This window comes from Triticum aestivum, chromosome 2D (genome assembly GCF_018294505.1).
Source record: "Triticum aestivum cultivar Chinese Spring chromosome 2D, IWGSC CS RefSeq v2.1, whole genome shotgun sequence".
Taxonomy (NCBI): Eukaryota; Viridiplantae; Streptophyta; class Magnoliopsida; order Poales; family Poaceae; genus Triticum; species Triticum aestivum.
Window position 1 is genome coordinate 27,271,695 of NC_057799.1, and position 14,776 is coordinate 27,286,470.

General features: G+C 41.6%; 1 protein-coding gene across 1 annotated transcript; it reads right to left on the minus strand.

Moving 5' to 3' along the window:
* Positions 1–10,333: 10,333 nt before the first annotated feature.
* LOC123048455 (proline-rich protein 4) lies at positions 10,334–11,486 on the minus strand. The gene is made up of 2 exons (XM_044471555.1): positions 11,280–11,486; positions 10,334–11,183 (listed from the first exon to the last, which is right to left on the minus strand). The coding sequence occupies exons 1-2, from the start codon at positions 11,419–11,421 to the stop codon at positions 10,690–10,692; spliced, it is 636 nt and encodes a 211-aa protein (XP_044327490.1). The 5' UTR covers positions 11,422–11,486; the 3' UTR covers positions 10,334–10,689.
* Between the last annotated feature and the right edge of the window lie 3,290 nt (positions 11,487–14,776).

The window sequence follows — 14,776 nt, forward strand, 5'->3', positions numbered from 1 at the left end:
GCAACATATTCAGTTTTTCTTCCCGAGCAATAAAAACTGCCTCCATTCCTGATTCCCCTTCTATTATGTTTAGCTATCATCATGTGCTCCCTCATGCCACTACTTATCCAACATTACTTTCACCCAAGCATGGATTTTTCAACAACACTTTCAATCCGACATCTTTTTAGGGCACTCTTGTATACTGCCTTAATTCATTATGTATAACTGTAAAAACATGTTGTGAAAGAATCACTATTTTATATTTATGTTTTTGTTATTCCTTTCACCCATGTTAAGTAAGGATTTGAATCTAAGTGCGACATGTAGTGAATTAGCAGTGTACTTTGATACACAAACTGATTGGATGTATGATAAAAATATCACCTGTGATTGTAGTGCAGTACCACAACCGATATAATTTGCCACATGACAGGATAATAAGTAGAACTGATGGTATGTTCTTCAGGTAATCTGTCAGTTATCAAAAACTCAGTACAAAATAAAAACTTACAAAAAATTGGGAATACTTTCCGTTAGCAGCACCTCTTCCCTGAAGGTGCCAATAGCTACAAAAAACATCAAAAGTACTGTTAAATTGTTTGGTAGTTCTGGAATGGAAGAGATTTGTGCTGCCAATTCCAGCAGCTGCAGAGTACAATCTTGCATATAAGGGCAGGGAGAGGTAGCAGGAGCAGAGGGAAACAAGGTCTGTAAGAAGCGAACTAATGGAAGACCAAATGGGCTCAAACTGCTTGCTGGACTTAGCAGGAAAAACATGTGTCAAGAGCGGGGAGGGGGGAGGAGGAGGTAGAGGCAAACCCTTAATGACCTCGAGCTGCTGCTGCTCCTCTTCCTATGTGCAGCCCTCATCTCCAAAGCCGTCGGCGCCATGGGAGGGCTCCTCCGCCTAGCGCCGCGTGCGGGCCCGCCTGTGCGTCGGGGAATCATCGGATCCGCCCGGATCCAGGCGCAACGAAGGTCACCGGAGGAGCGGCGAGGCGAGCTCGGGACGGGCCTCCATGGCGGCCTCCTGCAGCGGGGTTCGTCTGCAGGGGAGAGAGATGGGTGTCCACGACGGCCACCGCCGCCGTTGCCTCCCTTTGCCCTCGAGCGGAGCGCCGCCACCTGCGCGCACCGGCCAGCCCGCACCTGATCCAGAGGGGAGGTGAGTGCGTGGTGGAGCAGTAGAGGGTGGGTGGTGGCGGCTAGGGTTGAGAGGGAGGAGACGGGAGAGAGAGAGAGGAGAGGGGAGGAGGCGATGGCGGAGGCGAGAGGAGGGGAGATGGGGCGCTCGAGACATATCTCTCTCCGCGACCCTGTTCATGGCGAATAAAAGGAGACGTGGCTGGTGCCGCTAGTTGGGCGCACTAGCTCATCTTTTATATGTTCAATTTTACTAGCCATAGATTCATCAAAATAGGCAAACAACACACGAAAAACAGAATCTGTCAAAAACAGAACAGTCTTTAGTAATCTGTAACTAACACAAACTTCTAGAACTCCTAACAGTGCCAAAATAGGACGACTTAGACAATTTGTTTATTGATCAGCAGCAATTGGAATCAATATTTTATCACGTTCTGGTCATTTTTAAAAATTATTTTCGTGAACAGAAAGTTTCTGGAATTTTCTGGAAGATCAAATAACTATCATCCAAGAAGATCCTATAGGTTTAACTTGGCACAAACACTAATTAAAACATAGAAACACATCTAACCAGAGGCTAGAACAAATATTTATTCCTAAACAGAAGCAAAAAGTAAAAAACTAAAAAGAAAATTGGGTTGCCTCCCAACAAGCGCTATCGTTTAACGCCCCTACCTAGGCATAAAAGCAAGGATAGATCTAGGTATTGCCATCTTTGGCAGGCAATCCATAAGTGGCTCTCATGATAGATTCATATGGTAATTTTATCTTCTTTCTAGGGAAGTGTTCCATGCCTTTCTTTAATGGAAATTGGAATCTAATATTCCCTTCCTTCATATCAATAATTGCACCAATCGTTCTAAGGAAAGGTCTACCAAGAATAATTGGACATGAAGGATTGCAATCTATATCAAGAACAGTAATTTCTACGGGCACACAGTTTCTATTTGCAACAATAAGAACATCATTAATTCTTCCCATAGGTTTCTTAATAGTGGAATCCGCCAGGTGCAAGTTTAAAGAGCAATCATCAAAATCACGGAAACCTAGCAAATCACACAAAGTTTTTGGAATCGTGGAAACACTAGCACCCAAATCACACAAAGCATATCATTCATGATCTTTAATTTTAATTTTAATATTAGGTTCCCAGTCATCATAGAATTTTCTAGGAATAGAAACTTCCAACTCAAGTTTTTCTTCATAAGATTGCATCAAAGCATCAACTATATGTTTGGTAAAGGCTTTATTTTAACTATAAGCATGAGGAGAATTTAGCACGGATTGCAACAAGGAAATACAATCTATCAAAGAGCAATTACCATAATTAAATTCCTAGAAATCCAAAATAGTGGGTTCATTAATATCTATTGTTTTGATCTCTTCAATCCCACTTTTATCAATTTGAGCATCAAGATCTAAAAACTCCGAATTTCTGGAACGCCTTCTAGGTAAAGGTGGATCATATTCAGTGCCATCATTATCAAGATTCATATTGCAAAACAAAGATTTAATAGGGGACACATCAATAACCTTTAGATCTTCATCTTTATTTTCATAGAAACTAGAAGAACACGCTTTCATAAAGCAATCTTTCTTAGCACGCATCCTAGCGGTTCTTTCTTTGCACTCATCAATGGAAATTCTCATGGCTTTGAGAGACTCATTGATATCATGCTTAGGAGGAATAGATCTAAGTTTTAAAGAATCAACATCAAGAGAAATTCTATCAACGTTCCTAGCCAATTCATCAACTTTAAGCAATTTGTCTTCAAGCAAAGCATTGAAATTCTTTTGCGAATTCATAAATTCCTTAACACTAGCCTCAAATTCAGAGGGCATCTTATTAAAATTTCCATAGGAATTGTTGCAGTAATTACCATAATTCTTAGAGGAATTACTAGGATAAGGCCTAGGATTAAAGTTTCCCCTATACGCGTTGTTACCAAAATTATTCCTACCAACAAAATTTACATCCAAAGATTCATTATTATTCTCAATCAAAGTAGACAAAGGAATATCATTAGGATCAGAAGAAACACTCTTAGTAGCAAATAATTTCATAAGTTCATCCATCTTTCCACTCAAAACATTAATTTCTTTTATCGCATGCACTTTTTTATTAGTAGATCTTTCAGTGTGCCATTGAGAATAATTAACCATAATATTATCTAGGAGTTTAGTAGCTTCTCCTAAAGTGATTTCCATAAAAGTGCCTCCCGCGGCCGAATCTAAAAGATTTCTAGAAGCAAAATTCAATCCGGCATAAAATTTTTGTATAATCATCCACAAATTCAAACCATGCGTGGGGCAATTACGTATCATTAATTTCATCCTCTCCCAAGCTTGTGCAACATGTTCATGATCGAGTTGCTTAAAATTCATAATATCGTTTCTAAGAGAGATAATCTTAGCGGGAGGAAAATACTTAGAGATAAAAGCATCTTTGCACTTATTCCATATTTTTAGGCAAAGACGAAAACCAAGCTTTAGCACGATCTCTAAGCGAAAACGGAAATAGCTTCAATTTAACAATATCATTGTCAACATCTTTCTTCTTTTGCATATCACACAAATCAACGAAGCTATTTAGATGAGTAGCGGCATCTTCACTAGGAAGGTCGGCGAATTGATCTTTCATGACAAGATTCAACAAAGCAGCATTGATTTCACAAGATTCAGTATCGGTAAGAGGAGCAATCAGAGTGCTAAGGAAATCATTATTGTTGGTATTGGTAAAGTCACACAATTTGGTATTATCTTGAGCCATCGTGACAAACAAGCAACCCAACACACGAGCAAACAAAAAGCAAGCAAAAAAGAGGCGAACGAAAAAGAGAGGGTGAATAAAACGGCAAGGGTGAAGTGGGGGAGAGGAAAACGAGAGGCAAATGGCAAATAATGTAATGCGGGAGATAACGGTTTGTGATGGGTCCTTGGTATGTTGACTTTTGCGTAGACCTCCCCGGCAACGGCGCCAGAAATCCTTCTTGCTACCTCTTGAGCACTGCGTTGGTTTTCCCTTGAAGAGGAAAGGGTGATGCAGCAAAGTAGCCTAAGTACAGTTTTTGAGAACCAAGGTATCAATCCAGTAGGAGGCTACACACGAGTCCCTCACACCTACACAAACGAATAAATCCTCGCAACCAACGCGATAAGGGGTTGTCAATCCCTACACGGTCACTTACGAGAGTGAGATCTGATAGATATGATAAGATAATATTTTTGGTATTTTTGTGATAAAGATGCAAAGTAAAGAAAGTAAAATAAAAACGGCGCTAGAAATAGCTAAGTGTTGGAAGATTAATATGATGGAAAATAGACCCGGGGGCCATAGGTTTCACTAGTGGCTTCTCTCGAGAGCATAAGTATTTACGGTGGGTGAACAAATTACTGTTGAGCAATTGACAGAATTGAGCATAGTTATGAGAATATCTAGGCATGATCATGTATATAGGCATCACGTCCGAAACAAGTAGACCAGCTCCTGCCTGCATCTACTACTATTACTCCACACATCGACCTCTATCCAGCATGCATCTAGAGTATTAAGTTCATAAGAACAGAGTAACGCTTTAAGCAAGATGACATGATGTAGAGGGATAAACTCATGCAATATGATATAAACCCCATATTGTTATCGTCGATGGCAACAATACAATACGTGCCTTGCTGCCCCTACTGTCACTAGGAAAGGACACCGCAAGACTGAACCCAAAGCTAAGCACTTCTCCCATTGCAAGAAAGATCAATCTAGTAGGGCAAACCAAACTGATAATTCGAAGAGACTTGCAAAGATAACCAATCATACATAAAAGAATTCAGAAGATTCAAATATTGTTCATAGATAAACTTGATCATAAACCCACAATTCATCGATCTCAACAAACACACCGCAAAAGAAGATTACATCGAATAGATCTCCACAAGAGAGGGGGAGAACATTGTATTGAGATCCAAAAAGAGAGAAGAAGCCATCTAGCTAATAACTATGGACCCGAAGGTCTGACGTAAACTACTCACACTTCATCGGAGAGGCTATGGTGTTCATGTAGAAGCCCTCCGTGATCGATGCCCCCTCCGGCGGAGCTCCGGAACAGGCCCCAAGATGGGATCTCACGGGTACAGAAGGTTGCAGCGGTGGAATTAGGTTTTTAGCTGCGTATCTGATCGTTTGGCGGTACGTAGGTATATATAGGAGGAAGGAGTACGCCGGTGGAGCAACGTGGGGCCCACGAGGGTGGAGGGCGCGCCCAGGGGGTAGGCGCACCCCCTACCTCGTGGCTTCCTGGTAGCTTTCTTGATGTAGGGTCCAAGTCCTCTGGATCATGTTCGTTCCGAAAATCATGTTCCCGAAGGTTTCATTCCGTTTGGACTCCGTTTGATATTCTTTTTCTGCGAAACTCTGAAATAGGCAAAAAAACAGCAATTCTGGGTTGGGCCTCCGGTTAATAGGTTAGTCCCAAAAATAATATAAAAGTGCATAATAAAGCCCAATAATGTCCAAAACAGAAGATAATATAGCATGGCGCAATCAAAAATTATAGATACGTTGGAGACGTATCAAGCATCCCCAAGCTTAATTCCTGCTCGTCCTCGAGTAGGTAAATGATAAAAACAGAATTTTTGATGTGGAATGCTACTTGGCATAATTTCAATGTAATTCTTCTTCATTGTGGTATGAATATTCAGATCCGAAAGATTCAAGATAAAAGTTCAATATTGACATAAAATAGTAATACTTCAAGCATACTAACTAAGCAATTATGTCCTCTCAAAATAACATGGCCAAAGAAAGTTCATCCCTACAAAATCATATAGTTTAGTCATGCCCCATTTTCGTCACACAAGAATGCTCTCATCATGCACAACCCCGATGACAAGCCAAGCAATTGTTTCATACTTTAGTAATCTCAAACTTTTTCAACCTTCACGCAATACATGAGCGTGAGCCATGGATATAGGACTATGGGTGGAATAGAATATAATGATGGGGGTTAGGTGGAGAAGACAAAAAAGGAGAAAGTCTCACGTCAGCGAGGCTAATCAATGAGCTATGGAGATGCCCATCGATTGATGTTAATGCAAGGAGTAGGGATTGCCATGCAACGGATGCACTAGAGCTATAAATATATGAAAGCTCAACAAAAGAAACTAAGTGGGTGTGCATCCAACTTGCTTGCTCACGAAGACGTAGGGCACTTGAGGAGGCCCATTGTTGGAATATACAAGCCAAGTTCTATAATGAAAAATTCCCACTAGTATATGAAAGTGACAAAACAAGAGACTCTCTATCATGAAGATTATGGTGCTACTTTGAAACACAAGTGTGGTAAAAGGATAGCAACATTGTCCCTTCTCTCTTTTTCTCTCATTTTTTTGGACCTTCTCTTTTTTTATGGCCTTTCTTTCTCGTTTTTTTTATTCCTCACTTGGGACAATTCTCTAGAAAATTATGAGCATCACACTTCTATTTATTTACAACTCAATGATTACAACTCGATACTAGAACAAAGTATGACTCTATATGAATGCCTCCGGCGGTGTACCGGGATATGCAATGAACCAAGAGTGACATGTATGAAAGAATTATGAACAGTGGCTTTGCCACAAATACTATGTCAACTACATGATCATGCAAAGCAATATGACAATGATGAACGTGTCATGATAAACAGAACGGTGGAAAGTTGCATGGCAATATATCTCGGAATGGCTATGGAAATGCCATAATAGGTAGGTATGGTGGCTGTTTTGAGGAAGATATAAGGAGGTTTATGTGTGAAAGAGTGTATCATATCACGGGGTTTGGATGCACCGGCGAAGTTTGCACCAACTCTCAATGTGAGAAAGGGCAATGCATGGTACCGAAGAGGCTAGCAATGATGGAAAGGTGAGAGTGCGTATAATCCATGGACTCAACATTAGTCATAAAGAACTCACATACTTATTGCAAAAATCTACAAGTCATCAAAAACCAAGCACTACGCGCATGCTCCTAGGGGGATAGATTGGTAGGAAAAGACCATCGCTCGTCCCCGACCGCCACTCATAAGGAGGACAATCAAAGAACACCTCATGTTTCAAATTTGTTACATAACGTTTACCATACGTGCATGCTACGGGACTTGCAAACTTCAGCACAAGTATTTCTCAAATTCACAACTACTCAACTAGCACAACTTTAATATCACTACCTCCATGTCTGAAAAAAAGCATCAAACTTCTCTTAGTATTCAAAACACTCATAAGAAAGTTTTTACTATTCTTAAATACCTAGCATATTAGGATTATTTAAGCAAATTACCATGCTATTTGAGACTCTCAAAATAATCTAAGTGGAGCATGAGAGAATAATAGTTTCTATAAAACAAATCCACCACCGTGCTCTAAAAGATATAAGTGAAGTACTAGAGCAAAAACAATATAACTCAAAAGATATAACTGAAGCATATAGAGTATTGTAATAATTTCCGAATCATGTGTGTCTCTCTCAAAAGTTGTGTACAGCAAAGATGATTGTGGTAAACTAAAAAGCAAAGACTCAAATCATACAAGACGCTCCAAGCAAAACACATATCATGTGGTGAATAAAAATATAGCTCCAAGTAAAGTTACCGATGGAAGTAGACGAAAGTGGGGATGCCTTCCGGGGCATCCCCAAGCTTTGGCTTTTAGGTGTCCTTAGATTATCTTGGGGGTGCCATGGGCATCCCCAAGCTTAGGCTCTTGCCACTCCTTGTTCCATAATCCATCAAATCTTTCACCCAAAACTTGAAAACTTCACAACACAAAACTCAGCAGAAAATCTCGTGAGCTCCGTTAGCGAAAGAAAACAAAAGACCACTTCAAGGTACTGTAATGAACTCATTCTTTATTTATATTGGTGTTAAACATACTGTATTCCAACTTCTCTACGGTTTATAAACTATTTTACTAGCCATAGATTCATCAAAATAGGCAAACAACACACGAAAAACAGAATCTGTCAAAAACAGAACAGTCTGTAGTAATCTGTAAGTAACGCAAACTTCTGGAACTCCAAAAAATCAGCTAAAATAGGACGTCCTAAAAACTTTGTTTATTGATCAGTAGCAATTGGAATCAATATTTTATCACGTTCTGGTGATTTTTAACAATTATTTTTGTGAACAGAAAGTTTCTGGAATTTTCTGCAAGATCAAATAACTATCATCCAAGAAGATCCTATAGGTTTAACTTGGCACAAACACTAATTAAAACATAAAAACACAACTAACCACAGGCTCGAACAAATATTTATTCCTAAACAGAAGCAAAAAGCAAAAAACTAAAAATAAAATTGGGTTGCCTCCCAACAAGCGCTATCGTTTAACGCCCCTAGCTAGGCATAAAAGCAAGGATAGATCTAGGTATTGCCATCTTTGGTAGGAAATCCATAAGTGGCTCTCATGATAGATTCATATGGTAATTTTATTTTCTTTCTAGGGAAGTGTTCCATGCCTTTCTTTAATGGAAATTGGAAACTAATATCCCCTTCCTTCATATCAATAATTGCACCAATCGTTATAAGGAAAGGTCTACCAAGAATAATAGGACATGAAGGATTGCAATCTATATCAAGAACAATAAAATCTACAGGCACATAGTTACTATTTGCAGCAATAAGAACATCATTAATTCTTCCCATAGGTTTCTTAATAGTGGAATCCGCAAGGTGCAAGTTTAAAGAGCAATCATCAAAATCACGGAAACCTAGCAAATCACACAAAGTTTTTGGAATCGTGAAAACACTAGCACCGAAATCACACAAAGCATAGCATTCATGATCTTTAATTTTAATTTTAATAGTAGGTTCCCACTCATCATAGAGTTTTCTAGGAATAGAAACTTCCAACTCAAGTTTTTCTTCATAAGATTGCATCAAAGCATCAACAATATATATGTTTGGTAAAGGCTTTATTTTGACTATAAGCATGAGTAGAATTTAGCACGGATTGCAACAAGGAAATACAATCTATCAAAGAGCAATTACCATAATTAAATTCCTAGAAATCCAAAATAGTGGGTTCATTAATATCTATTGTTTTGATCTCTTCAATCCCACTTTTATCAATTTGAGCATCAAGATCTAAAAACTCCGAATTTCTGGAACGCCTTCTAGGTAAAGGTGGATCATATTCAGTGCCATCATTATCAAGATTCATATTGCAAAACAAAGATTTAATAGGGGACACATCAATAACCTTTAGATCTTCATCTTTATTTTCATAGAAACTAGAAGAACACGCTTTCATAAAGCAATCTTTCTTAGCACGCATCCTAGCGGTTCTTTCTTTGCACTCATCAATGGAAATTCTCATGGCTTTGAGAGACTCATTGATATCATGCTTAGGAGGAATAGATCTAAGTTTTAAAGAATCAACATCAAGAGAAATTCTATCAACGTTCCTAGCCAATTCATCAACTTTAAGCAATTTCTCTTCAAGGAAAGCATTGAAATTCTTTTGCGAATTCATATATTCCTTAACACTAGTCTCAAATTCAGTGGGCATCTTATTAAAATTTCCATAAGAATTGTTGTAGGAATTACCATAATTATTAGAGGAATTACTAGGATAAGGCCTAGGATTAAAGTTTCCTCTATACGCGTTGTTACCAAAATTATTCCTACCAACAAAATTTACATCCAAAGATTCATTATTATTCTCAATCAAAGTAGACAAAGGCATATCATTAGGATCAGAAGAAACACTCTTAGTAGCAAATAATTTCATAAGTTCATCCATCTTTCCACTCAAAACATTAATTTCTTTTATCGCATGCACTTTTTTATTAGTAGATCTTTCAGTGTGCCATTGAGAATAATTAACCATAATATTATCTAGGAGTTTAGTAGCTTCTCCTAAAGTGATTTCCATAAAAGTGCCTCCCGCGGCCGAATCTAAAAAATTTCTAGAAGCAAAATTCAATCCGGCATAAAAAATTTGTATAATCATCCACAAATTCAAACCATTTGTGGGGCAATTACGTATGATTAATTTCATCCTCTCCCATGCTTGTGCAACATGTTCACGATCGAGTTGCTTAAAATTCATAATATTGTTTCTAAGAGAGATAATCTTAGCGGGAGGAAAATACTTAGAGATAAAAGCATCTTTGCACTTATTCCAAGAATCAATACTATTTTTAGGCAAAGACGAAAACCAAGCTTTAGCACGATCTCTAAGCGAAAAAGGAAATAGCTTCAATTTAACAATATCATTGTCAACATCTTTCTTCTTTTGCATATCACACAAATCAACGAAGCTATTTAGATGAGTAGCGGCATCTTCACTAGGAAGGCCGGCGAATTGATCTTTCATGACAAGATTCCAACAACACCCACACACTTGTCTGACACACTGACCCTCATAATAGTTATTCTGAACTCATTCTGCAAATACTGGAAAACGGGGTAGGGAATAATAAAAGGCCAAACCAACTGTGCATGCTGCGATCATAAATAGCAACGTCACTCAAAGCACGAAACCATGGGGACTTCAGTGCTGGGCGGGTGGGTGGTAGACTGGATCACTGGAGTCAGTGGTGTCCGTGGTATCCACCGCCACCGCCGCCGCCGTAGGTGGGCATGGGAGGGACGGGGTGGTAGTCTGGGTGGGGCTGCGGCTTCGGCTCCGGCTTGGGCACGGGGTGGTATTCCGGGTGAGGCTGGGGCTTGGGCTCCGGTTTCGGTGGCACCGGCTTCTTGTGGTGGAAGTGCTCGATGATGTGCTTCTTGATCGGCCCGCACAGGGTCATGGACGCACACTCGGGCGACGCCACGGATGGCGTGGCGGTGTTGGCGCCGGCGATGACACCGAAGGTGGTGCCCTCGGACACCGGCACGATCTTGGATGGCTCCTGGCCGGGGCACGACGCGTTGGATGCGGCGCTGTGGAGCTGAGCCACGCAGTCGGCGCCATGGAGGTCAGAAGCGAGGGGCACGCTGAAGGCGCCGGTGCCGTCGAGGGAACCCACCGCCTTGCTCTCGTACTCGCCGTCGACGTTCTTGCACTTGATCGCCACCTGTAGACCTGAGGTACGTTGACAGGATGACAACCATGATCAGATCTCCATCTATATAGGTGTGTGCATTGACATATATAGTACGATTGAGGTGCATATCTTACCCTTGAAGGCTTCCTCGGCCTTCATGTTCTTCCTGGTGCAGTCGGCGCACTTGGCCAGGCCGATGACCACCGACGTCGCCTCCGCGTTGGCGATGGCAATCACGAGCAGGACGGCGAGGACGAGCGCTCTCGGAGCTGCCATGCCTGAACCTCTACCACTTGTTTGCTTGTGTGAAGTGGCTGGTCGATGAATGGATGGATGGAACAGGCGACGCATGGCTTATATAGGCCTCGGCATTGATCGATCCAGCTCGGTGGATGATCTGGCTGCATGTTCGCCGGGTGGCCGGCGAAGTGATGCGTGACAACGAGAGACCGGCTAACTCGCCGAAATCTCAGATGGCGAGTTTAATACCGCGCCCGCTGCATGATCGGATCGGTCGGTGCGTGTGCCTCCACGTCGCGCGCGGTTGGTGATCGACTTGGTTTGGTGGAGTACGTAGGTAGGCACCGGCCGCGTCTCTCAATCGACATGCACATGCATTTGCGTGCGTGCATGCATGCAACGCAAGTACTAGTAGACTAGTAGTACCCGGCCTGTTTGCTGGTGCTAAGCTGGTGTTGGATCGACATCAGAATTGCTGTAAAGTGTATGTCCATTTTGGGGAGTAGGGAGCTTGCGGTACAGTACCAATGAGCAGTGCTTTGTTGTTCACAAATACTAGAATGTTGTAAAAAAAATGAGCAGTTTCCAGTTATGTTTAATCCACGAAAAAACATATAGAAGATGATCAACGTATAGTTGACATGATATTCGAACAAGAGAAGTTGGTAAACAGAACAGACATGCTATTCGACGGGTATGGTAAACATGGCATGCTAGATCGAAGGCTAGTAGTAGGTATTGGAAACTTGGTAGGAAAAAAATCAGTCTACGGATCAAGTTCACATGATCACTATGAAGACTGTGCATACAAGGCTAGATTTGATCTTACCAACAACAAGTTGCATCGGAAAAAGAGTTGGTGAAGATCGCATTCTTGAAGTCCCATGAACATATCCTTCGAAGAACCGACATACGACGGCCCCTCTATGGATTGCACACGTAGTATGAACCCATCCAATTTGAGGATGCATGTAGCCAAGTGCTAATTTCAAAACGGAGTATAAAACCATCCACGTGTTCATGGTTTGAGAGTTCCGCGTCTACCTGCTACTCGTTCTACGCTATAATATCTTGTGGCGGGAAATTTATTTTCATCTTTTTGTTCCTCTTTTTGGCAAGCTAGTGAAGCCAAAAATACCCTAACATGTTAGGATTTGACAACCTACACTTAACCATCAAAACTAGTGGTGCGGAAGACCCTATAGTCATTCAAAAGTAACAAGTACACTAGCACTCAACCTAATGCATATCTCTAATAGAAATATTGAACGTTGTAATATCATCATTCATCATTAAGACACGCTAATCATAGGATAGATAATTTCTCCCATGCTCATGGGGAGCTTTTTTGCAATTTACGTATTATGCAAAATTGAAAACGAACTAACTCAATTTTGAGGAAATAAACATACGAAAACAGTAAAGATGCAAGGGCTTATGAATCTCCCCAAGCTTAAGCACTAAACTGGCAGGATCTAATAATCCCTCTCAGTCGATGGTACCACGGGGTTTCTTCTCAGTTGTAGTGGAAGGGTTGTGTGCAAGGGCCTGATGGAGCAACTCATTAGTCTTCTCTAGGTCAGCAATATGATGTTGGTTCATGTGCACAATTTCAGCTAGGTTGGCAATGAGCATGAGCCGGGCGTTGAGATTGGACTTAGTGTCCTCATCAATCTTTTTCTCCAACTGCCTGAGAAGTTCATGCAAAAGATCACAGTGGATGGGTGACCCATTAGCATGTACCTCAAGTCAGCAAGTGTGCTCATGGATGTTGATAGGATGCAGCTTCGGTGCATAATTGGGGTTGATGAGGTACTTCTTCTCCCATGCCCCAGGCAGCTTGCCAGATATGTGAGCCCCAATATTGATCCTCTTGCTGGTGGTGTGGTGTGACAAAGTTAATTGATAGTCACCCTCCAACGATCTATGGATGGTATGGCCATCCACGACGGCTGGGGTACCCTAATTTGTAGTGCAGGATTACTGGAGCTAATATGTTTAAGAGATTCAACTTGATCATTGCCTCCTTGGGGACTTCTTCTTCGGATGAGCTATCTCCACCTTGATATCACATTTCCAGTCATGCTTGAGACCTCGTCCCAACGCATCAGGAGAAGCGTCTTCCAGCTCGAAATCCTCCTCGTGGAAGGGGCATAATACATGTGGCGGGCTTCCGCCGGCTGCAAAGGTGATACTCCTCCTATGAGGTCGTCTAGCACTCGTCCCATGAGAGTGTCATGGCCTAAGAGATGCTTGCCTTTACTTAAAACTTAATATGCAACTGGAATAGATTCATTTGTCAATGGAAAAAGGAGAGGCCTCCCCAAAGGTATATAAAGCCGTAAAACCATCGAATATTCATGACATTAGGTTTTGGAAAAAGATTAGGAAATAACCAAAGATTTTCGGGAAAGAATAAGATATTTCCGCGGGATCATGAGTGAATAAGTGACGTATGTTGCCCTTCGGGCAATCGCCGCTCTGTCCCACCCAGTACAAGGCACCGTACTACTTTGCCACCAATCAATATGATCAACCCGGCATGCAGTGATCATCGCAGCACTCCATTGCATCCTTCGTCTCCGGCCACCCTCCACTGTACAACATCGACCTCAACAACAATTATGTGTTTACCGAGTCGCCGACACTCGTTCGGTTGCGGCTTCCGTCCAAGGAGCCCATTTCCGGTGGTGCCCAATCATTGTTTGGCGGAATGCCTCCCCAAGCTCGATGGCGGCGATCGGGCGACGAGGCAATGATGAATATGATCCATAATTGTGATGGCCATGAAGACGTACAAGTCTATGACGACTACTCACCGCATCCAGAGAAAGAGACGTTGACGGACACTCAGTAGTCGCCAGTCCTCGATGCGGACGGAAATAAAAAGAGGGATTTGGCGTACTCAAACAAGGAGGATAAATTATTGTGTTTGACGTGGTTAGGCACAAGCGTTGAACCATTTCAAGGTATGGAGAAAAAGGGCTCGACCCTTTGGCAAAGTGTGCACGATTGGTTTCATGAGAAAAAGCACTATGAGCCCTACAACAAGGAAGTCGCTAAGCCAACGATGGTACATCATTCAAGAAGCCATCAACAAGTATCATGGTGTGTATGCACAAATAGAAAACTAGTGACTAAGTGGCGCGTCACTTCTCAGAGCTCATATTTTTTTCTTCGTGATGCTCTATGTGTTAGTCATTTGATTGATTTTCTCTATGTTGCAACTTGTTGATCATGCCATTGTATTGCTTTGCTAGCCCAGCCGGGTAGCCACATTGTACCACAAGACCGAGGGCAAGCTATTCATGAAGATGCATTGTTGGTATAAGTTGAATGCGCAAAGCAAGTGGAGCAATTTGGAGGAGGCCGGGCTTGCACTAGCCACCCA